Source organism: Mesoplodon densirostris, chromosome 6, assembly GCF_025265405.1.
Source record: "Mesoplodon densirostris isolate mMesDen1 chromosome 6, mMesDen1 primary haplotype, whole genome shotgun sequence".
Classification (NCBI taxonomy): Eukaryota; Metazoa; Chordata; class Mammalia; order Artiodactyla; family Ziphiidae; genus Mesoplodon; species Mesoplodon densirostris.
The window spans coordinates 1,026,059-1,050,273 of NC_082666.1; the positions used below are offsets into that span (position 1 = coordinate 1,026,059).

A 24,215-nucleotide genomic window follows, 5' to 3' on the forward strand; every position below is an offset into this window, starting at 1 on the left:
TCTCCCTGGTCATCACGTGGGGTTTGCACCAGGGAGGTGTGTGCCCGGAGGGACAGGAGAAGAGTTCTAGCCTCTCGGAGCCCCAGCCCCACCTCACACAACCTTCTTGGCTCCTGGGCTGGCCAGGCAGGGACAGCTGGGCGGGTCAGGAGAGCCGGGCAGCTCCACCATGGAGGGCAGAGCCGGATGCAGCCCCACGCCCACCCAGACCGTAGGCCTGGCAATCCCCGAGCCCCCTCTCCTGGAGCCAGCCCCCAGGAACCAGAGCCTGGCCGTGACCTCTGTGACCTCCGCCAGATGAAGATGTTTATTTGATGGGGAAGGGGCTGGAGGAGCAGGCTTGTTCCTGCCTGGCAGCGGGATGGGCAGGTGCCAGTGGGAGGGTCCCAGGGGCTGCCCCTCCCCTGGCAAGCAGCCTCCCGACGGTCACACTTTTTGCTGCACCTTCAGGGGTCGTCGAAGTCTACACCACCAGCTGGTTTCTTGCTGGGAGAGAAGAGGGAATGACACCATGGGGGTGTGGAAGGGCGGGCAGGGTCCAGGGATGGATCCTGGGCACAAGAGGGAGGGGGAGGGGGTGGGCACCTCTTGAAGCCAGGGTTGATGAGAGACTCTCCCGGACACCGCCTCTTGATCCCAGGTCCAGGGCCACCTCTCTGAGGATCCGGGTCTGGGGAAAACAGGATGAGGGCGGGGGGCTCCTGAATCTAGCAGGGCCACAACCCCTTCTCCACACAGACAGATCCTCTCTCTGGAGCTTGAGGCTTGTTCTGGGGAAACTGAGTCACCCAACCCAAGTCACAGGTGACAGGCCTTACCCGGTAAGAAAAGCAGAGGGACCACCTGCCGGGAGCTCTTTCTGGGGCTGGCAGCTGTCTCCTCTGCAGCAGCTGCGGAGAAAGCAGGAATGGAGGCCCCAGCAGGGGGACCCCAGGGAGGGTGTGAGATGCCTACCCCCACCCTACCTGCCAGTCGCTGCTCCAAGCTGCACACGCGCTCTGCCAGGCCCAGTGTCACTGCCTGCAACCTGGAGGCTGCCTCTGGGCCCGGCACCTTGGAGAGGTCAAATTCCAGCGCAGAGGGCCCCCCGGAAAGGGTCAGGGATGCTCTGTCCTCCTGCAGGGTGACAGTCACAGCTTGCTGCTGGCAGGCTGCCCTGGGAAAGGAGGCGGGCTGAGCGCTGTGACCAGACCCACTCGCCGCTCGCTCCCCATCCCTCCTGCCTCCCTGCTCAGGGGCTCACCTGAAGCGGGGGGTGATGTCTTCAGCCGCACTCAGGCCAAAACGGGCTTTCTACAGGGCACAGGGACTGGTCACCAGGTGCCTGACACCCTAGGACTGACTACTGGGGAAACCCCAAACCTGCCCGACCCAGAGCCACCCGGGACCAATCTTAGGACGACAGCTACAGAGCCGTGGGAAGGGTGTCTTGACCCTTCCGGGGAATCCCAGGCCGCCCCCTTCGATCCCACGCTTGGTCCGCGCTGCAGGCGTGGGGTGCTGGAGGCTGCCGGCCGCCCAGGAGCCCTGTTACCCACGAAGGCCGCCAGGCTGTCCGGCGTGAAGCAGGTGCTCCAAAGCTCCGCGGCGTCCGTCACACTGCGGGGGAGGGGCTGTCAGGCAGGACCGCCCGCAGAGCTGCCCGCGCCCCTCGCAGCCCTGCGGACCCGCTACTCACTAGAGGTTGAAGCCGCCGCGTTCCCACGTCCCACTGCCCTCCCCCTCGCAGTAACACACGAAGCGCGGGGGTCCGGGGCCGGGCGGCAGCGTGCAGAGCGGCGGCGACAGCGGCGGCGGCACCATGGCACCTCGGCAGGCGGAGGGACCAGGCGGACCCAGGGCCGCCTCGGGACCTAGGGCCTCCTCGAAACCTAGGGCCGCCTCGGGACCTAGAGCGCCTGCGCGGGCGGAAGGCTTCCGGAGCGGGGACGGGGATCGTGCCAGTGGGCGGGCTGGAGGTGGGGGCAGAGCCGAGCAGTGCCCAAGGGGCCTGCGCGGGGCGGGGCTTAGTCAAGGGACGGTGCTTGCACCCGTGGGGGCGGAGCTTCGTGCGCAGGGCGGGGCTCCCGGGCTGGGCTGGCGTGTCCTGAGCGTTGTTTTCCGGGACAAGGGCTGTGCAGCGCGGTCCGGGACTCGGGACCCCGCACACACTTGGGGTTCTCTTTGAGCCTTACACCCTGCGCTGTCCCCGCTGAGTCCGGGGTTTCCCCCCTTCGCGCAAACCCTGACTGGGCGCAGGCCGCGCCGGGCACTGCTCTGGCCTCAGACTGCTTTGACCCCCTCGCTGCGGCCTCCCGCTCGCACCCAGCTTCCTATTGTCAACTGAAACAAGTCAAAATACAAAAGTGAATAAAGTACGGTAACCGATGCAACAGGCTTCCGCCACTCGTTCATGCATTCCACAGTGTTTACCCAGCACCTGTTCTTTGCCTCGTGTTGCCCCAGGCCTTGGGCACACCTTGATCAAGAGACAAAGTCTCCGATTTCCTGGAGCTTGTGAGAGCTCATGGGATGGACAAATAAACAAACAAAACATGCAATCCTCAGGTCGTGCCAAGTGCCTGTGACCTGGAAGAAGAGAGGGATGGAGCATGCCAGGAAAGGGTACCAGGCAGAGGGGGCAGCCTCTGCAGAAGCCCCATGGTGGACACAGAGCAGTTCTTCTCAGGGCTTTGCAAGAAGGCCAGGGTGCCCGCGCCGAGGCGTAGGAGGGCGGCAGGTGGGTTTGTAGGCAGAGCTGATGTATTTCAAGTATGGCTGCAGCCAGGCCTGCCTCGTCGCCTACTTTCTACTATTCGACAACCCTCAGCCCCCTTCCCATGAGGCTCCTGCCTCAGGACCTCTGCATTCGCTGTTGTCTCTGCCCGGCACTCCCTTTCCCCAGAGTCACTCACTCCCTTCAGGTCTTTACTCAAAAGTCACCTTCTCGGTGAGGCCTTCCCTATTGTTTTATATCCAATTTCAGCACCCTGCCCCGCATCTCATGTCCTCTCTCCTCTTTTATCTATTTGTTTTCCAGCTTGTCACTCTATAAAGGACATTCTGATTTACATGTTGTGACGGCAGCCTCTAAGATGGCCCCCAACCATGTGCCTCCTGCGTTTGCACCTTTGTGTTGCCCTCCTCTGAGTGTGGGCTGGATCGAGTCATCGGCTTCTAGCCAACAGAATGCGGCAGAAGTGATGGGCTGTCACTTCTTTCTTTCTCTGGAATTGCTCACCATGACATGAGGAGTCCTGCGGCAAAGGACCAAGGCCTGGCCAACACCCAGTGAGGGAGCTGAGACACAGACCCCTTCCCAGCTGAGCCTTCTGATGAGGACACAGCCCCAGCCGGCGGCTCAACTGCAGTCTCACGAGGGATTTTGTGCCAGAGGGTCCAGAGCACCCAGGACCGGATTCTTGACCCTCAGACACCGGGAGACAATACATGCTGTTGTTCTAAGCCACTGAGTGTCGGGGTAATCTGGTCTTCAGCAGTGGGTGACTAATACAGTGATTTATCCTGTTTATTGCCAATGTTCCCCATGAGGCCCACAAGGGCAGGACATTCTGTCTGTTTGATTTGCCACTGTATCCTCAGTGTCTAAACAGTGGCTGGCACATAGAGATATTCAATAAATATGCAAGTGAATGAATGCAGAGTGGGGAGCCTTTGGAGGGCTTAAGCGGGGGTGGGGTGGGGAGTGGCACTTCTGATTTATGTGTATAAAGCCCATGTTGAATGCCATGAGGTGAGGGGATGAAGGGCTGTGGGAGTGGAGGTGAGGGGGGCAGGGAGAATAGTAGAGGGCTGCTGAGTTCCTCAGGACAGAGCTGATGAAGGCTGGGCCAGGGGCTCAGAGTGGAGTTGGAGAGAGGTGCGGGGGAGGAGGGAAGGGATCAGGGATGACCCCTGCATTTAGGAAGAGTAGAAATGCCCTTCCCGGGACTTCCCCAGTGGTCAAGTGGTAAAGAATCCACCTTCCAATGCAGGGGATGCGGGTTCGATCCCTGGTTGCGGAACTAAGATCCCACATGCTGAGGGGCAACTAAGCCCATGCGCCACAACTAGAGAGAAAACCCGCATGCCACAGCTAGAGAGAAGCCCATGCGCTGCAAAGAAAGATCCGCATGCTGCAACTAAGACCTGATGCAGCCAAAAAAAAAAAAAAAAAAAAAGAAGTGCCCTTTCGAAGATGATTGGGCTAAGGCAGGATTGGAGAGGACATGGGGGCCTCTCCTTTGTCTTAGGAGTTCTTGATATGGCTGTATGTCTGATGGAGATGAATGAAAGCTGCTGTGTACACAAGACTCTAGTCTAGAGGATCAGGCCCAGAGATGTGAGTGTGGAGTCACCAGCCCCTGGGACAGCCTTAAACATTAGTCCCTCCAGGCACAGTGCTCAGGCTCTAGGAAGTTGTTTCTAGGTAGAATGTGGTAGCCTGAATAATGACCTCTAAAGATATCAGGTCCTTAATCCCTGGACTTGTGAGTGTTATCTTGTATGTGTTGACCTAAAACGATAAAACAGCCAGTTATTTTGCCAGCAAAGTGGGTTTATTTGGGAACAGCAAAGAATCACAATTCAGCGCATGCAATCTAGGGGAAACCACAGGCAAATATGAAGAACAAACGACAGGAAACTCTTTTATAGAGGAGAAAAGGGAATGGTGGGGGTGTTCTAAAGTAAGAGTCCATTGGAGGAAACTGGGAGTTGGAAGTGTGGTGGCTTTTCATTGGCTGAACTGTGCTGGTCTCTCATTGGCTGGGCTGTTGCTGGGTGGGAAGAAAAATCTTCCTTCCTCCTGCTGGTTAGTAAGTAGTAACCTTCCTGTTGGTCTGCAACTGAGGCTGCACAGTAGGGGGTGAGGTCTCCCCCTTGTGGCCTCCTGACTCTATTTTATTTATTTATTTATTTATTTATTTTTTGCAGTATGCGGGCCTCTCACTGTTGTGGCCTCTCCCACTGCGGAGCACAGGCTCCGGACGCGCAGGCTCAGCGGCCATGGCTCACGGGCCCAGCCGCTCCGCGGCATGTGGGATCCTCCCAGACCGGGGCACGAACCTGTGTCCCCTGCATCGGCAGGCGGACTCTCAACCACTGCGCCACCAGGGAAGCCCCTGACTCTATTTTAAATAAGGTTTCTGTTTATTAATCTTTACATGCTTTCTCTAAAAGCATTGCTGATCAATGGTCAGGTTTTTTTACAGATTCAGCAACTTTTGTCCCTTGATGCCAGGGAGGACCTTTCCTGGGTGTGTCCTGTCCCATGTGGAAGGGAGAGTGCACATATTGGAAACCTACTGAGGTCACAGTCACATAACAAGGCGGGGTAGGAGAGAGATCTCTCAGGAATTTCCCATCTAAGGTTTGTGTCTTAGAACAGTGAAAACAGCAAGAGCACACTCAACACAGAAAGAATTAAACAAGCACTTTGGGAAGACACAGTTGATGAAAGAAATTTTCACATATTACGGTATGGGGAAGTTATTCTGGATTATACATACTTTGGCTTGAACTTTATGCTAATTAGAACAGTCTGTCGTATGGCCTGTCAAACATAAACTGTATATCTGCTTTAACCATTAAAAAATAAGGAGAAGGGCTTCCCTGGTGGCGCAGTGGTTGAGAGTCCGCCTGCCGAAGCAGGGGACACGGGTTCGTGCCCCGGTCTGGGAAGATTCCACATGCCGTGGAGCGGCTGGGCCCATGAGCCATGGCCGCTGAGCCTGTGTGTCCGGAGCCTGCGCTCTGCAACGGGAGAGGCCACAACAGTGAGAGGCCCGCGTATGGAAGGAAAAATAAATAAATAAATAAATAAATAAAAATAAGGAGGAAGAGGAGAAAAATGCGTTACCTGATTGCTTAGAATGTCCACTTTGAATACAGGGATAAATGCTGCCTGCTGCTCCCTCCCCAGCAACACCAATGCCAGTATTCCTTCGAAGATGAGATTCCCTTCCCAGACGCCAAGGTCATGCTGACCTGCTGTGTACCTGCTAATCTGTTTTGAAAACTTGAAGAAATGGACCCTTGTCGTGTTTGATGTTTGTTGTTCTGACAAGATATTAAACTGTGGTTCAGGCATCCAAATTGGAGCCGGGTGGCCATTGCGGATGTGGTTTCAGACAGTTCCTGCATCACTGGGAACTTGAATTTTCTAAACTGTATCAGACGCAAGGTCATGACCAACTGTTCTCAAAATAGTATCTGCTAGTTGCTGCCACCAGCAGCCGTATGATCTCAAGATCCCTCCTGGTAACTGCATTTTGGAGCCCAAGAAATTCTTGCTTTATAAGCACCTTTCTCTTTGCCAGCTCCAGTCCTAATTCTTGACAATTTATGTAAATTTGCAGTTTTTGCTTGTATAAGCCTCCCCCATTTTGTAGCCTGGGGAACACAGTTCAAGTGCTTCTTGAATCTGGGTCTCCTGCTCTGCAGTCCTCAGTTTAGCTCAAACAAAACTTGTCTCTTCCTCTCGTCAATGTAAATAATCAGTAACCAACCTCAGCTGATTAAGAGGGAGGGTTGGAAAGAAAGAAAAGACACAGTTTAAGAAAAAAAAAAGGGGGGGGTTGGGAAGAGCCCCCGTGGTTCCTCGGAGCCCCGTCTCTGGGGGTCAGGAGGGCGTTGGAAAGGCTGGTCCGCGGGCTGAAGGCACCGGAAGCACCTGGGTTTGGGACAATCTTTTTTCCAGTGACCCTGCTCTTTGCAGTCATAGTGGTGGGGTCAGAAGAAGGCCGATTGGGGGGACTTTGTTGGCCGCCTAAGGACTTTGGCCTTTACTCTCAGTGAGATGGGACCCACTGGAGCAGTTGTGAGCAGAGGAGGGTGCCAGCTGACAGATCTTAACACAAGCTGCCCTGGGCTTCCGGGAGGAGAACTGGCTGAAGTCTGCCCCCGTGTGGCCGGAGCAGGGCATGCAGGACTGGGCTGATGCGCAGCTGCCAGGGGCATGACCCTTCCTGGGTCCAGAGGGGCCCTGGGGGGCTGCACCCCAATGGGCCGTGCAGGGAAAACTGCATCTCCTCACTCCAGATCCTTCCCAGGGGACATGGGAGGGACGAGTTAGTGGGGAAGGAAGGGGCCAAGAGCCTGCTGGAGAGTCTTCCCCCCACCCCGCCCCGCCTTAGATCCCTGCTCTTGGGCAATTTCCACCACGTCTTCTCTTGTTCCACGTGGAAGCTGAATGACAACCGATAGATCAGTTGATCAATAGATCAATTGGGAATTCCCTGGCGGTCCAGTGGTTAGGACTCGGCACTTGCACTGCCGGGGGCCCCCGCTTTGATACCTGGTTGGGGAAGAGAGATCCCACAAGCCACACGGCGCTGCCAAGGGCAGAAAAAAAAAAGCAAGTTGACTGGATGAATGGTTCATCACCAGTTTCTCTCTGCGGATGCCTCTGCTGGTTGGCAGGTGGCATATTGGGTGGGAGGTGCTGGATCTCTGGGCCTTCCCACCTGCTACCACATAGTGGGACTGGAGTCAGGCTCGGGGGAGGGGGGAGACCCTGCCCTTGTAGTGTCTACAGAGGGCCAGAGGCTGGCAGGTGGGCCAGGCGGCAGGGGCGGCGGCAGGGCCTCCAGGTGTTGGGTGCAGGTGTGGAGGGGCTGTCTGCGGTCCCTGGGATGCGGGGCTCTTTATCCCGGTGACCTCGCTGTCTGCTAGGACAGGGCTGTGTTTCTAAGGAAAGCTGTCTAACTAACTGAAGAGCAGAAATGATAGTATAACAAACCATCACCCAGATGGAACCATGATCAACATTTTGACATATTTACATCTGGTATGATTTTTTTCTGAACTAGTTACGTGAGATATTATGCCATTTTACCCTCAAATTCTTCAGGACCAGTTCTTGAAGGACTGCGCTATTTCCCTCATAAACACAACGGCAGGACAGAGCTCTGCCTGGCAGGGGGAGGTCAAGGGAGAAGGGGTGCTGGAAGGCCGCCTGGGGTGGGAAGCGGCGCAGACCCCCCTCGGGCTGCGGTTTGGGAGGACCCCAAGGCCTTTGGAGCCCAGGCGCGCGCTGGGTGTGGGTCGGGCACGGCTCTGTCGGGCAACTGCACGCAGGTCTGTGCCGCGGAGCAAGGGCAGCACCCCTGGCCTGGCGCCCGGGGTCAGCGGGGGTCCCAGGGAAGCCACTGTGATGCCCTGTCCGACCGATGGAGGATCCTACCACCCGTGAGGCTAAGCCTCGGCCCCTCCCAGGCCTAACGCCTGCCTGGGTGGCCGGGCAGCGTTGCCCTGGCGAGGGGTCCCGCTCCAGTCCCTCTGGGTCCCCGGAACCGGCCATGGAGGGGCCGCCCTGAGGGGTTGGAGCCTGAGCCCCGCACTGTCCCTCTCCAGGCGGGTCCCAGGCCTCAGGGGGACCCAGAGCGCCCCTGCCCCGGTCCACACGGCTCCTTTGCCCCATCCCCCTATTCCTGCCCCCACCCAAGAAAAGCACAGCGCTGGCTTTTCGAGACAGTTTATGGTGCTGGGGCCTGGGGGTGGAGGGAGGCTGCCGCTGTGAGCCCTCCTGAGAGGGCTGGGTACCCGGAGCCCCGGCATCACGTCCCTCTGCTCCAACCCCTGGGCTGGGTCCCTCACTGCACACCAACGGGGCAGCAGCTGTGGGGAGGGGCAGGCTCCTCTCACCTCCTCCTGCCCTCCCTGGGCCCGTGCCCCGGGGCCCCACTCTGTCCCTCCCCGCCGCTGCCCCAGGACGGAGGACCCCCAGAGTGCAGCCCTCTGGCCAGGAGGGGCCTCCCTGGGTCAGCAGGGCGCTGGGTCTGGGCCAGCCCCATGCACTCACCTAGGCGAGGGCGCCGGCACACTGGTCTGTGGAAGAGAGCAGGGCCCGAGGAAACACCCAGTGCCCCCTCCCCGGCCGGAGGCTCCACACCCTCCCCGGAGTAGCCAAGCCTCCTGGCCTGTGACCCCCTCCTGAGGGGCACCGGCAAGGGCACCGCCCACCCTCCCGTGGTCCTCCTGTTCTGGGTCCGGGGCCAGTGGAGTGAGGCTTGGGACCTGGCTCCCCCCGACCCCCCCGTCAGGGTCTAGGGTCTTTCAGCTCCTGCAGCCCTGAGCCGGAGTGGGGACAGTGCTCACCTGACATGGGCAGCAGGGCGCCCTGGCTGGGGTTCAAGCCCACTTGGGGTGCCAGGTGCTGCATCTTTTGGGCATCTTCAGGAAATAGCTCTGGGGCCCGGGCTGAGAGCAGGGAGGGCCGGTGAGCAGAGGGGCAGGGCTGGGAGGTGGGGGGGGGAGTGGGGAGCAAGGGGTGGGGAGGGACCCCAAGGAGACACTGGGAGATGGTGGTTCCACCTGCCACCAAGTCAGAGCTTGCTGCGAAGGGCACGTGGGCACTACAGACCAAACTGCACCTGGTCCCCAGAGAAGGCCGTGATGGGCTGAGGGGCGCGTCAGGAGTGCTGCCCCTCAAGCTGGGTCACCCTCCACCCATCACCCACTGTAGAGCTGCAGCCAGACGTTCCTAACATCCCCCTTCTGCGTCTTGGAGTACAACACGGCGAAGTGTTTGTAGTTGGTGAAAGCCACCCAGATGTTGGTCTGGGCCATGTCTGGGCCGTGGCTGGGGAAGCGAGAGCCTGCTGAGCTGGGCGCCGGCGCAGGACGCCCCGTCCCCTCCGCACGGCCCTGGCCGAGCCAGACCTGCCGCTGCCCACCCTCTGTCTCCCTCCCGGCACTGCCCTCCTCAGCTGCACTGCTGAGCTGCCCGTCCACGGCAGCCTTGGGGAAGGTCGCGTCCATCTTCTGGCACCCGCCAGCAGCCCCTGCCAGGCCGCTGTGGCCCCGCTGGGCCCCCTGAGGGGGAGGGTCCGGGCCAGCCCCCAGCCCCTGAGGACACTGGCCGACCATGACACAAACGGCTGCCACTTAGGTGCTGCTGACGGCCACGCATGGGCGGCGGTGTCCAGCCTGTCCCAAGGCCCACCTGTCCCCGCCGTCACATCGATGCTTAATCACACAGGTGCTGTATAATTCACTTACAGGTCAGGAGACACCCTGGGGGGCAAGGGGACACAGCCAGGGGTTGCGGGGTCTGTGGGGCCTTCCGGTCTCCCCTCCAGACACACACGCACGCTCACACGCACGCACGCACGCACGCACGCACGCACACGCACACGCGCACAAGGACGCAGCTCCTCCACGCCCAGGCCTCAGTTAGGCCCCTCTGGGGATCAGGCGAGCTGCAGCTGCTGCTTTAACAGCCCCGGCAGCCTGGCGCAGGACCAGGGTCGGGCCTGGCTCTGGCTCCCTGACGGGTCAGGGACACCTCTGGCTCCTGCTGGCTCACATCTGACCTCACGCTGGCCGGGACTACGTCCAGTCCAAGGTGGGGCTCCTGGGATCCCTTACACGGGGTACCCAAACTTGAGGCCCAGGTCACTGTTAGCCAAGGGGGTCACCAAGACCACGGGCATCTTCATGCTGTCCTTGGAGTCCAGGAAGCCCTGGTCACCTGAACCGCCCCAACCGTGTACCAGGTGCCCTGGAACTGCGGGGAGGGGACAGGGGGAGCTGGGGGGCAGGCCCTGTGCCACAGCTCCCTGACCCGGAATCGGGGGGTGGGGGCAGCTGCCACTCATCTGGTCTGAGGCCTGGGGCTTGGCAGTGAGCACAACCCAGAGGCGGGGCTGAGGGGCCTGCTGTCCTCCACAGCACACCCACCCCAAGCTGGACGAGCAGACGGACGCGAGCTCTGTTCCCTGTCCCCAGACTTGAGCTAAGCTTGGGCCAGAGAGGGTATGGGCAGGGCTGGGCTGGGCTACCCCAGCCCTCTGGCCTCTCTGGGTAGAACGCAGCCAGAAAGAGGCTGTCTGTGAGGAACAGGTCTGGCCTAGGGAAGTCTGGACACACCTGGCTGGGGTCAAAGTTGGCCTGGGTGGGGACCTGGGCCCGGCCTGGGGATGCCGCGAGCAGCGCGAGGGTCCGGCCAATCAGCAGCATCTGCAGCGTGGTGGGGGGTCTCTCGTCGACTGCACGGGCTCAGGGACAGGGTAGGAGAGTTGAGGTGGCCTCTCCCACGGAGCCTTTAGGCCCCCAAGACACCCTGGGGCGCTGGCATGCTGGGACAGAGCCCGCTGTGATGGGCTCACGATCGGGGTGCACCCTGAAGCACCTTGGCCCAGTGGCCTCCGGCCAACCTGGCCAGCCCAGGTGTTTCCTCCTGGGGAGGGGCCGTATGCCCCGAAGCAAGGGGAGGCAAAGGCCCGGCAGGCCCTCTGGGACGTGGCCCCCAGCCCTTGGCCGAGGCACAGCCTCAGGCCCCCTCCTCCAGGAAGCGTCCCAGAAGTTCACCCTCACCTCTGAGCCTCACAACCCTTGGTGCCTGGGCAGGGCCTGGCTGAGGTCTGCCTGGGTGGGGCCTGGTGGGCAGGCTGCAGTGGGCACTGCACATTGTGAGCCAGGAGGGCCCAGGACAGGGGCCTGAGAATGGCCACGCCGGCCGGGAATCCGGGAGCTAGCAGAAGGTGAGGGACTGCGGGGAGGGGAGACCATGCTCCGGGGCTCTGGCTCAGCTTTGGTGCCAGAGGCCTGGCGAACGGGCAGGGCCATGCCCTTGAGGCTCAGGCCAGAGGCCAGGGGACTGGGGGCTCTCAGGTAGCCATGGGAGATGGGAGAGTGGCCTGTCTCCAGCCCACTCAGTCAGTCTGTCTCAGTCCAGGGGGGCACGGACACTCCGGCCACCTTCCTCTTTGTCCCCGCAAAGCCGTATCTCTGCCCAGCCTCAGTGCACTAATCCCACGCCTTCAAAAACTGCCCTGGGCCTCGGGCCTCTCCTGGATGGGGGGCAGGGGCAGGCTGTGGGCACCTGACCAGAACCGGCTCAGCTGCCGCTGGGCCTTGAGGGGCTGTGGTGAGATCAGGGCCCCGAGCGGAGTGGGTGAGGGACGCGTCGGCGCTTCCCCTGAGCTGTCCTGGCTTCTGACACAGCCGTGTCTTCCACTCCACCACGAGCAAGGCTAGCGGGCCCCTGCTCACCCCTTGGGGGTGTCATGTAGAGCCAGCCTCCAAAATTTTACAGAGGGGGAAGGGAGACCCAAGAGGGCGGCGGTCAGGTCCCCAGGGGCCTGCCAAAGCCAGGCCCAGGGGGGCAATGACTGCAGGACAGACAGACAGAGGCCAGGCTGCTGACTTGCTTCCGGAGTTTATTCTCAGAGCTGGGATAAAGCCCGAGGGGGCAGGGCCGGTGGCGCAGGAGCCGGGGCTGGGGTCTTGGGGGTGTTGAAGGAAAAGGCGAGCAGGGCAGCATGGCCAGGTCCTGAGGGCTGGGGTCACCTGCCAAGAGAGCAGGACCTGTCGGTGTGACAGGCAACACCGCACTCCCGGTCCCAGGCCCCCAGGCCCCTCCGGCTGCAGGCCACAGGGGAGTGGCCGCCCCAGGGCCCCACCCCCTGATGGGGGCCTCCCCGCCCTGCCCTCCCCTCCCCTCCCCTCCCGGTTCCTGTCCCAGCCGCCAGCCCCTCCTACCCCAGCGACCTCGCGGAACCCCGGTGGAGCCCCCTCCTCCTTGGAGCAGCCCCGTGGGCCTGGACCAGCCTTGCATGGTGGGTGGGGCTGTGGTGGGCGTGCACCGAGTGACCAAGTGAGTGAAGGAACGCATGGGTGGGCACTGCTGGGTGAAGGCAGCCCCCAGCACCCCACTCACCTACGTGTGCTCCTCCATGCACTTGTCTGCCAAGAAAAGCCCGGGACGGCGGTCAGTGCCCCAGGCCGGGCCACCTCCCCTGCCCCACCTGTCGCTAACGCCCGCAGCCCTGGAGAGCGTCTTGGTTGACCCTCAAACTGCTGATGGCATCACACCCACCCCCACCCTGCTCCTCCAAACAAAGAGGGGGTCCCGTCTCTCCCTGGGTCCAGAGCAGGCTGCCTGCCCCAGGGAGGCTGTGGGTGCTGAGACTTCGGGGAGCCCGTGCTGAGCCCCAGTGCGCTTGTCCCTGTGTCCCCATGGGCACACCCACCGCGCGGGTTTTATTTCTAGGGCTTGCCCCACACCAGGCTGGGGACCTATGTATCCTGGGGGCCGACCCGGGGCCTGGCACACAGTGGGTGCATGGTGAACCCGGGGAGGGGGTGTTTCCTGGAGGAGTACCTTCTTGTGCCCGGCCCAGGGGCTGCAGGCCAAGGTCATGGTGTTGAGGACAGACCACCCACACTCTGGAGGCTGTGTACCGGTCAGTGGGCAGTCGGCCGGATGAACCCCAGGCCTCAGCCACCCCCGAATCAGGAGACTGTGTGTCTGCCTCTAATCTGACCTTAATCCCCTCCCGTCAGATTAGCAGCCCCTCACCAGTCTGTGGCAGGAAGACAATGCCATCCTCTGTGAAGCCCTGGGCCTTGGCGAAGGTGGCGAATTTCTCCTTGATCTCAGCTTTGGGGGCCTGGGTGCGGCCTGGGGCAGAAGGAGAAGCCGCTGGCCTCCATCTGGGAGACCCCTGCTCGGCCCCCACCCCCGAGGCTTGGGGAGTCCCCGAGCTGCCCCGTGGGTCGGGCCTCAGGCTGGGCGGTGGGAGCTGGCGTGGGGCACATACTGTAGAGCGTGGCCATGCAGAAGTCCTGGCCCGGGCCTCGGAAGCTCTCGGTGTAGAGCAGGGCGTAGGCCTCGTAGTCGGTCTCCACCACCGACACCTCGTGGTTGCTGCTCCAGTCTGGGAGCCCAGGAGACAACCCTGGTTGGTCGGGGACCCTTGGGGAGGGGCGCCCTCTGTGGGCTGGCGTGGGAGGGGGCCCTGGATGCTCCACCCTCTGTCTAGCTGCCTTCCCTGCCCCTCCCCAGTCCCCTGCTTCCTGCCAGCACAGCCCTCACACAGTCCAGAGTCCCCAAACCAGAAGTCCTGGGGGCCCAGCAAACACACAGGCTCAGAAAATCGGGAGTTCATGGGACAGCCACAGACTCTGCAGCCAAACTCCTCTCGGGAGGAGGAGAGATTCGCAGTGGGGAGGTCGTTCCCGGGAAGGGAGTGAGGAGGGCCGAGGTCCCGGGGCGGAGAGCTGCGGAAGGTGTGGGGGAAGCCGCGGGGGCATCAGGAGACAGCTGGGGAGATTCCATCCCGGGGCAGATCCAGGCCGACCCTGGCAGAGCAGCCGTCACCCCCCCCCACCATGTAGTGCTGGGCAGGGGGTCACCCAGAGTCCCCGACCAGCAGGTGTCACTCCTGAGTTGACCCTGGGTCTGGCGAGGGGCCCCACTCACGGGGACTGGTATAGCTGTAGCAGCCTGGGGGGCCTGCAGGACGCAGCAGCAGAGTCCGGGTCTCACACTGGTCTTTCCTGTGGGTAGGTCACCCTCGGGTCAGGGGTCAGGCGGGGGTGGGGGCTGTCCCTAGACCGCGACCATGGGCAGGGAGCTCTCGGCCCCAGTAGCCCGCCCCGCCGCCCACCTGAGGAAGGTAGACGTGAGATTGAGGCCACCGTCCGCCGCGGGGGCCACCACCGACTTGCACATGGACAGCACCTTCTTCTTCTCCAGGAACCAGCTCGAGTTGGAGGCTAGGCCCGAGGTGAACCAGAGCCCCAGGAACTGCGGCGAACGGCCCCCACCCTGGTCAGCCGGGACCCTCCCGGACGCGTCATGGTGGGCGCCCCCTCCTCCTCCTCCCCCTCCCTCCCCCTCCCCCTCCCCCTCCCCTTCCCCTCCCCTCCTCTCCCCTCCCCTCCCCCTCCTCTCCCCTCCCCTCCCCCCTCCCCTCCCTTCCCCTCCCCTCCCCTCCCCTCCCCTTCCCCTCCCCCCTCCTCTCCAGCCCGGCCCCGCCCCCTCCGCTGGGTCCGGCCTTGCCTGGCCGAGGAGCTGGCACCAGAGGGCGCCGGGGCCTTCCCTGGAGGGGTCTGAGCAGGGCGCGGGGCTGGGAGACCCACTCTGACTGTTCCCGCAGCCCCCTGAGGGGGAGCGCGCCGCCGGCTGTGTGTGTGTGTGTGGCTGTGTGTGTGCGTGCGCGTGCGCGCGCGGGGAGTGGAAGGGAGGGTGGCGAATGCGCGCGCTCGGTTGCTGTGGCCATCCCCTGGCGCCGCCCTGTGCAGCATCCCCATCTTTGCTCTCGCGCACGGAGGTGTGTCCTAGGACCCAGGTGTGGAAGGTGTGCCTGTTTTCCCTGGGCATCGTGAGCTCGTTGGGCTAAAGATGTTGGGTCAGGGATGACGGGCACGCAGGTGATCCGCATGTCTGCATGTGCCGTGTGGGCGCTCGCGGACACAGGTTCTTCCCTGCCAGTCGGGGGTAATGTACCCAGATCTTGGTTGGCGAATTGCCCGGGAAGGCCTCTCATGGTCAGCCTCCTCCTGCCGGTCCAGCCCTCCTTCCCTTCAGCACCCCCTTCCCAGGGAGAAAGTTGGGCCCCAGGGAGCACCCTGCTCCCTACACGGCCCCGCCCCGCCCTGGGGACCAGGCAAGGAGCCCCTCACCTTGTCCTCTTGGAAGTCGGGCTGCAGGGCGGCCTGGGCCTGGGTTGGAATCGGCAGGACCCCCAGGATCCCCAGCAGGGCCAGCCCTGTCCACAGCATGTTCAGAGCGGCCATTCTCCCAGAGCCGAGCAGGCAGTGCAGGCAGAGAGGCGGGCAGGAGGCGCGGAGGCCACCGGGGAGACCCCTATTTATGGGCCTGGCTTGGCCTCCACCCAGGGCACAAGGACAGCCCACTGGAGGCTCGTGATGCTGGGGGCAGGACAGGGCAGCTGAGCCCAGCAGCAGCTGAGCCCCCCACAGGGCTGCTTATGTAAGAGGCACTGACTACGACAGGCCTGGGCGCTGCCCCAGCAGGGTGAGCGGGGGTGGGCAGTCAGAGGCCCCTGCGTGGCTGGTCCTTTTTCCAGTCCCAGAAAGACCCGCCGCAGCAGCCTGGATGGGGGCAGGGGGCAAGAGCCTCGGTGCTGCCCTGCCTCTGGGGCCTCTGGTCACTTCCCACCGGGGACTGGGAACCCCCCCGCCGCCCCTGAAGCCCTACCACTGTTCTGTCTCCAAGCCTGGCGACCCTGGGAGGGGAAGCGAGGCCCCGTTTGCACTCTATGAGTTTGATCCTGAAAGGCCCAGCAGGCCCGGGGGCGACGGGAAACTTGAGCCAAGATAAAGAAGCCAAATCTGCCTCCGAAGCAGAGACCGAGGACCAGGTGCGCTGGGCACAGCTTCCCCCAATGGCCAGCTGTCGGGGCTCTGGCTGAGGGCCCCCTGGGCACCTCTTTCAGCCCAGGGCCCCTCTGGCCTTGGGTGTAGGCCCATCCCCCGCACTGTGCATCCCCGCCTGCACCAGTCCCGCCCACCCTGTGGAGCTCAGCCAGTCCTGTTACCTGGGGTGCTGAGGCTGGTACCTCCCCCAGAGGCAGTGGATGAGAGCGTACCTGCCCACCTTACAGAGAGGGCCGCCTCCCTTCAGAGGCCTCTCTGGGTTGATGGGGTCCCGGGCCCTGTTCAAATCTGGCAAGTGTCACCTGTCCCCCTGGTCCTGTCCAAGGCCACCCCAGGCCAGCCGGGGCCTCAGCACAGGACTGAGTGGGGTCAACGTCTCTGAGCAACGGTGAGTGGGGTGGGTGCGAGTATCTGGGGTACGGGTTGGGAGGGATGAAGCTGGGGAAGGAGGTCCCGTGTGTGGTGCAGACACAGAGGGGACGCAGCTGTGGCCAGTGAGGGGACAGGGGCTGGTCATCCCCAGACACAGGCCCAGCTCCCTGCAGGGTGCAGGCTCCTGTCCCAGCGCCTGGCACCTTCCGCCCGGGAGCTGGATTCTTGGCAGCCCTGGCCTCGGGCTTTGGAATGGCCCCAAGGCTGGCCGGAAATAATCCAGGGGGAGGTGTGGGTCAGGTCAACTGCCTGAATGGGACCAGCATGGGCCCTGCCACCCACCTAGTGGGGGCAGGAGGGTGGGCATTAGGCCCATGGGGGTCCTGGTGAGGTCAGGGTGCCTGCACCTCAGCCCTGGCTGGACCCCTCGCTGGGGTTGTGAGGCCGGCGTGTACCGCCCTTTGTCGCCCCTCCCCAGTGGCCCAGGGGTCTGGGAGCACAGACTCGGGTTTCCTGGAGCGGGGGCACCAGGGAGCTCCATCAGCAGGGCTGCCTGGGGGAGCCGCTGGGTGGGCAGTGCCGTGCAGAGGGTCTCCTGCTTTCTCACTGGTGCTGGGGCTGTGGGAGCCTTTGGGGTACCAGGAAGAGGCCAACATGAAGGGGTGGGGCAGAGAGAGCTAGGAGGCGCCTGTGGGGGGGGTAGTGTGATGGGGGATGGGGGGAGGTAAGGAGGGCAACGGTGCAGGGCAGGGGGCGGAGGCGGGCCTGAGACCCCCACCCCTCTGGCTTGGCCTCCCGTCAGCTCCCGCCCCTCAGGCACTGTTCATGCTCTAGGCTGTGCGGGGACAGTCCCTCAGAGCAGGCAGGAGTGGGGACGGCTGCCTGGACCTTGCACTGCCCCTGGGCTGCCCTGGGAACCCCTTTGCAGCGATGGGGCCTTCCGTGGGCAGGGCTGGGCTGAGGCTGGGGCCCTGGACTCCTCCCTCCCTCCCGGACTCTCCCTCAGGTGCCCCTGCAGCCCCTTACCCAGTCCTCCTGGAACTTGGGCTCCAGGGGACCCTGAGCAGACTGGGGTTGAGTGGGGGCTTGGGCCTGGCCCAGCTGCAGAGGAGCCAGGGCACGATTTCAGGGCCCAGGAAGTGGGTGCCTGGGCAGCTGCTGGGCCCGGCAGGTGGAGGAGGGGTCCCCCTGAGAGGCCTCTTGATGGGGACACCTGGCATCAGCCCCCCAAGGGCCGATGATTCACCTTTTGCCAGGTCCAGGTAGGGATGGGCCATTGCCGGCATCTCCTGCAAGATTTCTGCCCCTTTCTTCCCTTCCCCTGGGGCTGTGCAGGACGGAGGCTGGGGACGGGAGCAAGAGGGGGCATCCCACTGGCACCAGGAACCCCTCTGCGCCCTCTGCGCCCCTCCGCTCTGCTCTGAGCTTGGCCCTGCGTGTGGTCAGCAGTGCCAGCTGGGCCATCTCTGCCCTCCAGGTGGTGGGTATGTGCTGGACATGGGGGTGGTGAGGCTCCTCCTGGCACCCACCGAGCGCTGAGTTGCCCAGTCCTGGCAGACCAGGCGCTGCTCCCTGGGTCTCAGGGGGACAGGCAGGTGGGGGGTCTGAGAGGACCTGTCCCTGACCCGGGAGGGCAGGGTGCCTGCCCTGAGCCCGGGAGCCAGACCCTGGCCTCTCGGGAGCCCACTCCCAGCCCTGGCACCAGGAGAGACCCCCGGGAGGCTGACCTGGGGTCCCCGCCTTAGGTTCCTCCCTGTCTCTGGGCCCATCGCAGAAGCTGGCGGCTCTGGATGTGGCTGGGCTCAGGCCTTCCGTGGGCCTGGCGGGCACGTGAGCTGCAGACATGGCTGCTCAGCAGTCAGCGGAGCTGAGGTTGCAGTTTCCCTGGAGCCCAAGGCCCAGGCGTGAGGGGGGATGGGCCTCTGCCCGGGAGGGAAGCTGCTGGGCTACAAGGACGCCGGGAGTTGGCCTGGACCTTGAGAGGTCACTGATGCCATCCCCCTGCTTCTGGCCCAGCAGGTCAGAGACAAGCCTGGGCCCAGGCCTAGGCTTGATCTCCTTGGGGGGCAGTGACGGGTCCCAGTCCCCAGGCAGTATCCCCCAGAGATGGTTGGCCCTTCAGAGCTGAGGCTCTCCCAATACCTGGTGGCCTCTCGCTGACCGGTGGCTAATGGAGTGTCTGCTGGTCTTGGATGGGGGACTCACAGGGACCTCATGGACCCCACCTACTTGCTGCCTGGCCATCAGTGCCCCCAGCCTGCGGGAAGGGGCTTGAGGGAGCACTGAGCTGGTGGGCAGGGGAGGCCCCACCGGACCCCACCTCACCCTTCAGGCCTGTCCCCCGCCCTCCAGAGGTGGCTCACAGCCCCGGAGGTCACCCCATCCAGGATGCTCCTCTCACGGGGGGATCCCCAACCAGTAGATTTTAAGTAGAAGAGGGGCGGCGCCCGGGGTCACCTAGAAGGTGCCAGACGGAATACTCCAGAAAATCACCGAAGGCCTCATCCCCTTTCCCTGCCCGCTTTCCCAGCGCCTGGACTGGTCCAGCCTCCAGGGCTGCCCTGGGAAAGACCCGAGGCAGCCTGGTGGAGAGATGGCCGAAGCGGAGAGTGGCCGTGCTCCCTGGTGGGGCACCGGGGCCAGAAGTGGGGGTGGGGTGCTGGGTCTGCAGCACGAGACCACCAGGGCTGGGTACCGATGGGGCAGCCAGCTCAGGGCTCCTCCGGGTGCAAGAAGCTCTCCACACCCCCGCCTGGGGTCCCCAGAGGATAGCTGCCCTGAAGTTTAAGGAGGTGCCCCAGACTCGGAGTGTCCCCGCATGAGGCCCTCTCTGAGTTTCTGCCCAGACCACAGGGGCCCACTCTTCCCCCTGTGCTGGCCCGGCCTCTGTCTCTTCGTCCCCTCTCTGCTTTGGGTTGGCCACTGTCGACACCTGGTGATGACCACGTCTCCACCCGGCGTCTTCTTTCCCAGCCCAGGAGGTTGGACTGGTCCAGGAGCCAAAGCTGGGGGAGGGCCAGGGGGATGGGATGAAGCACTGCTGACAGACCCCAAGGGGCCCAAGGATGGTCATGGCCAACCTGAGGCTCCTCCTGGCCAGCAGGAGCCCAGGGCCGCTGGCTGCCTCTGGAGAGGGAGAGGGGCTGCAGCATTCTGCCTTAAAGAGGAGCCTGGCAGGGCTGTGGGGAGAGCAGCCTGCCCCCAACCATGGCCCGCATGCCCCCAGCCTCCCATGGGTGTGACACCCTGGATTAGGGTGACCAGAGCAGGTGGCTTCCAGAAGCATCCAGCCCGGTGGGGGGTGGTTGGAGCTAAAGCATGTCCCCTCACCTGTGGAAGGCTGGGTGCATGGTCTCTGAGTAGGAGGGGCCTGCGGGCACCACGTCTCCTGGGAGCATCCACGGATGGGCCCTCCTGAGTCACTGCGGCCAGGCTGGGCACCCCCTCCCCCCAAAAGGACCCCAAAGCCAGGACTGTTTCTTGTGGGGTCTTACTCATCCAGGGCCTCAGTGGAGTCTCCTGATTCCGGAAGTTTTCTCACCCCTGTGACTTGACCTTGTCAGGCTGGCCCAAGGCTCTGCAGGAGCTCCTGGTCCTGCCAGGGGAAGCAAGGCCACCCCTTGGGCCTGGACCTGAGGTCCTCGGACCTGGGCCTAAGTATTCTCCTGCGGTGGGTGCTCCTGCCTTTCACTCAGGGCCCAAGGTGACCCCTGGGGGGTGGGAGCCACAGCTCTGAGCAGGGCCTGCAGCAGGGAGGCACCTAGCAGGGGTGGTGCTGGGCAGGGCTCACCTTGGCCAGGAGAGTGCCCAACCCTTGCGGGGGGTTGCCGGAGATAAGTGGGGACAAACGTAAGAAAGGACGCTCAGCCTGCCCGGCCTGGGCTTGCGACCCGGGGCTCTGGGTGCCGCCCGCAGTCCGCCCCGCAGCCCCAGGACGCCACTGTCATCGGGCAGTCCTGCCAGCCCATCCGGGCACCAAATGTTTATTCCTGGTGCGGGAGGGGTGAGGGGAACAGATGTGGCCTCGGGAGATGAGGCACAGGCAAGGCCTTGACCGGCTGTGAGGATGGGGTCAGCCAAGGGCCAGGCTAGGATCCAGAGGGGGTGGGTCCAGCATTTCACGCGGGGCCGGCCTGGGCCATCTGAGAGCGGGGAGGCCGGGCAGAAACGGGGCGGGCGCTGGAGAGCGGGAGGCCTGGGGGGCAGAGAGGGAAAGGGGCAGGGCCTCTGGTTGCGCCCTCCTCACCTCGGTGGGCGCCGCCTGGGCCCCAGGAAGCCCCCAGCGCCCCAGCCTTCCTCACGGCCCCCTCAGGCCTCAGGGTCGCACTCCTCTGAGGAGTGTGAGGACACTCGCTCTGTGAGGCCGGAGCGCGGGTCAGAGGGGCAGGGCCTGTTTGCACACCCCCCTGCCCCAGCCCAGGCTCCTCAGGCGACGCCCGCGGGCCCCAGACTCACTGCAGAAGGGGCCGCCGGGCACAGAGGGCGTGACGTGCCTGTGAGCGTGCGTGCACCCGAGGGCATCCTCCCTGTGCGCGCGTGTGAGTGTGTGGGTGTGTAAGTGGTATACGCTCATGCGTGAGCTCTGCGTGTGTGCGTGTGGTTATCACGTGCAAAGGGCCAGAGGCAGGAAACACCAGGGACGCTGGGAAACACTCCTGAAGCGAGGGGACAGGGTGGCCCAGGGCAGGGGGACCTAGGTGGGGAGGAGGTGGCCCGGGGTGGGGGGACCGTGTGGAGGGGAGAAGGTGGCCGGAGCAGGGGCACCTGGAGGTCTGGGCAGAGGCAAAGGCAGTGCCTCAGCTCCAGGCTCCTGATGCAGTTAAGGAGGCACAGGTCAGGGCCTCTCTCACCCGCTGGGTCTCTTCTGAGGCCCTGAACCTAATTGTGTCTTTGCAGCTTGAATCTTTCGTCTCAGGACTAACCCCCCCAGCCCCCCAGCACAAGTCCCACGGGGCTGTCCCCTCCTTCCCTTGGTCATGCAGACGGGCCCCTGTGAGTCCTCTCTGCCCTCAGGGTGACCCTCCCCTGCCCTGGCCTCCCCCATCTGACAAGCCGTTCCCCCTCAGTCCCCTCCTCCGTGCCCCTCGTCCAGGGCCGCCCTCGCTGTGCCCTTGCTTGGCTGCTGCCCTTGGGACCTTCTGCTGCTCGACGGGTCCTGCCTGGGACCCTCTTCCCGAGCCCCAGCCCCCAGCCTTGCTACCTGGGTCCTGATGACCTCCTTACCAGGTGGACCTGGGCCAGGACAGGCGTGTCTGAGGTCTGGTACCTGCCCCAGCTGGGCACACAGCCCCTCCTCAGTGGACACTGCCGCCCGGCCCCTGCACCGACCTTCCCGAGCCTCAGTTTCTCCATCTGTGCAGAGGCACTGAGATGTTCCCGCCTCACCGGTCCTCTGAGGGCTGTGGCCTAAGGCAGGGCTGGAGTCGGCCTGGGCCCGGCTGTGCTCGCCCTCTTTCCTCCTGTCCAGGTGGGTCCCAGGCCTTCTGCCCCGGATGCCCACTCGGCCCACCTTCTCCAGGCTGTGCCAGGGTTAGACCTTGTGGTAAGGCCAGTTCGGGCCCCGGGGTGACTGAAGCCCCGGGAGATGTTCGGGGCCCTGGGCCTGGGTCTGCCACGCTCCCGGCAGGATGATGCCACCCGCAAGGGTCCCAGGGGCTCCATTCTGAGTGAGGAGGCGGGAGGCCTGGGCGGCCGCTGGCCTGGCAGGTGGTGGAGGCGTGGCGGAGGGACTGGCCTGGGAGGCCCTGTTAACAGGTTCACCTGCTGGCCGCCACCCCAGGGCAAGCTCACCTTCCTCCAAATCCAGGAAGGGTGAGGTTTTGCCCCTTTGTCTCCTGGGTGCAACTGGGCCAGGGGGAGAGGTGCAAGAGTGAGCGTCCAAGGAGGGCTTGGGGTGGGGAGGCTGTGAGGCCCCTCCTTGGACTTGGCCCAGCAAAGATCAAACAGTCGGTCCTTTTACCCATCCGGCCCCGTTCTGGGCCCTGGCCCTAGAGGTGGGTGGGGCAGGGGCACCTGCTGAGACTGCCAGCTCATGGGGACGTGCCCCAGCCTGGCCTCCTTACACTCACGTCCCCCCGGCCCCCTGTATCCAATGTCCGAGCAGTCGCCACCCCACACTGGACATCAGGGTATCCTGGGCCAGGACACCTGCTGGGAGTGCGCAGCCAGGCCCGGGGGGTCACACAGGCACCCGAGCTGAGGGCCCACAGTGTGGAACCCATCCCCGCCTGCCCGGTCTGGGAGATGGCTGAGTCGTTCTCTGGTCCCGGGGCAGGTGGCTGGGCGGTGGAGAGGGAGGGCAGGGAGGGACAGAAAGTGTCAGTGCCAGGCTGGCCGGCCACTGACCCCGCTCTGCGCCCAGGTCCGGTCTGGGCCAGGGCCGCCTGAGGCCACTGCCGTGTTCGGCAGCCCCCAACCCCAGACCCGGGGAAGCAGGCAAACCTCTTCTTTTCCGGACACGGCAAGGTCCGCTGCCCCATGGTGGCTGCCGGCTGGCCACGGTGGTCCTCACCCTTCCACTCCCCAAGTCCTGAACGGGTGCCCCTGGGTGAGGTGGACCCGGCCAGGGGGTGACCCAGAGAGAACTCGGCCTGGCCACTGACCCTTGGCAGGGCAATTCTTGGGGGCCTGGGGGGATACAGGAGTTTCTGGGTTCAGGGCTTGGTGGCTGGACCCTGGTCGGGGGCAGAGCCCCCTCACCCACAGAGCCCCGCCCGTGATGTGCAGAACTGGCTCTCAGCATGGGACCTGCCCACAGAGGTGGCAGGCAGGTGGGGAGGGTGCAGGCTGGAGGGTCTGGGCACCTCCCTCTGGGCCTAGGGGGCTTCTGGACCCCCTAAGGCCTCGGGAGGGTATTCTCCTCTCTCGGGGCTGAGCAGTCCAAAGGGTCCCCCGCACCCCGCCCGGAGCTCAGCCTGCATTGGCAGAATCAGAGCTTCTCACGGATCCTGGGTCTTTGCTTACACACCCAAGGCCCCCGCCCTCAGACACCCACTCCCAGGCCTGCTCTCCGGGAGCCTGGGATCCTCTCGGGAGCCGGGTCCCTGGGAATCCTGGCCTGTGTGCGGAGCTGTAGCCCCCGGCTAGGGGCTGAGGGGCTCAGCCGTGCCCCAGGCAGGCCAGTTGCCTGAGCTAAGGGCACCCAGAGAGCTGGTAGACCCTCATTCCTGGTGTGTCTGGGAGCGTGTCTCTGGGAGAGATTAGCCTGTGATTTGGGGGCCAGAGGAAAGCGGGGTTGGGGGCCCCATCCAGCCCCCGGGGGGCCCAAATAGAACAAAGAGGTGGGGGGCAAAGTCACTCCGCTGGAGCTGAGCCGTGACCCTCTTCCCCTGCCTGCGGACATCGGCGCTCCTGGCTCTTGCGCTTTTGGACCCAGACCAGGGTCTACACCTCCTCAGGTCCTCGGACTTGGACTGAATCGCACCCCCCGGTCTCCTGGGGCCCCAGCTTGCAGACGGCGGACCGTGGGGCTTCACGGCCTCATAACCGCGTGAGCCCGTTCCTAGAATAGATTTCCCTCACAGGCATCTATACACGTATCCCATCGGTTCCGTTTCTCTGGAGAGCACACAGGGGCTTGTAGACAACCCCGAGGGGTGGCTGATTTCAGACCCTGGGGCTTGGGGGCTAAAGTGGGGGCGGGGCAGAGAGGAGGAGGCTGCTACCGGGAGGCGTGGGCCTCGGGGAGGGGGCAGCCTGGATGCTCTGAAGGGCCGTCCTATCAGCAGACCCAG

General features: G+C 63.7%; 2 protein-coding genes across 3 annotated transcripts; both read right to left on the bottom strand.

Annotated features, from left to right (window-relative positions):
- Positions 1–289: 289 nt before the first annotated feature.
- Positions 290–1,914, bottom strand: PAXX (PAXX non-homologous end joining factor). 2 transcript variants are annotated; one of them, XM_060101343.1, is made up of 7 exons: positions 1,679–1,914; positions 1,539–1,599; positions 1,244–1,293; positions 966–1,156; positions 819–890; positions 586–670; positions 290–486 (listed from the first exon to the last, which is right to left on the bottom strand). In XM_060101343.1, the coding sequence occupies exons 1-7, from the start codon at positions 1,801–1,803 to the stop codon at positions 447–449; spliced, it is 624 nt and encodes a 207-aa protein (XP_059957326.1). In that variant the 5' UTR covers positions 1,804–1,914; the 3' UTR covers positions 290–446. The 2 variants fall into 2 exon arrangements, with proteins under 2 accessions (XP_059957326.1, XP_059957327.1); XM_060101344.1 differs by lacking the exon at positions 1,244–1,293 and having other exon boundaries at positions 966–1,116.
- A 10,729-nt stretch (positions 1,915–12,643) lies between these two features.
- PTGDS (prostaglandin D2 synthase) lies at positions 12,644–15,507 on the bottom strand. Its single transcript, XM_060102115.1, has 6 exons — positions 15,394–15,507; positions 14,376–14,515; positions 14,189–14,265; positions 13,527–13,643; positions 13,286–13,387; positions 12,644–12,669 (listed from the first exon to the last, which is right to left on the bottom strand). The coding sequence occupies exons 1-6, from the start codon at positions 15,505–15,507 to the stop codon at positions 12,644–12,646; spliced, it is 576 nt and encodes a 191-aa protein (XP_059958098.1).
- Positions 15,508–24,215: the final 8,708 nt, after the last annotated feature.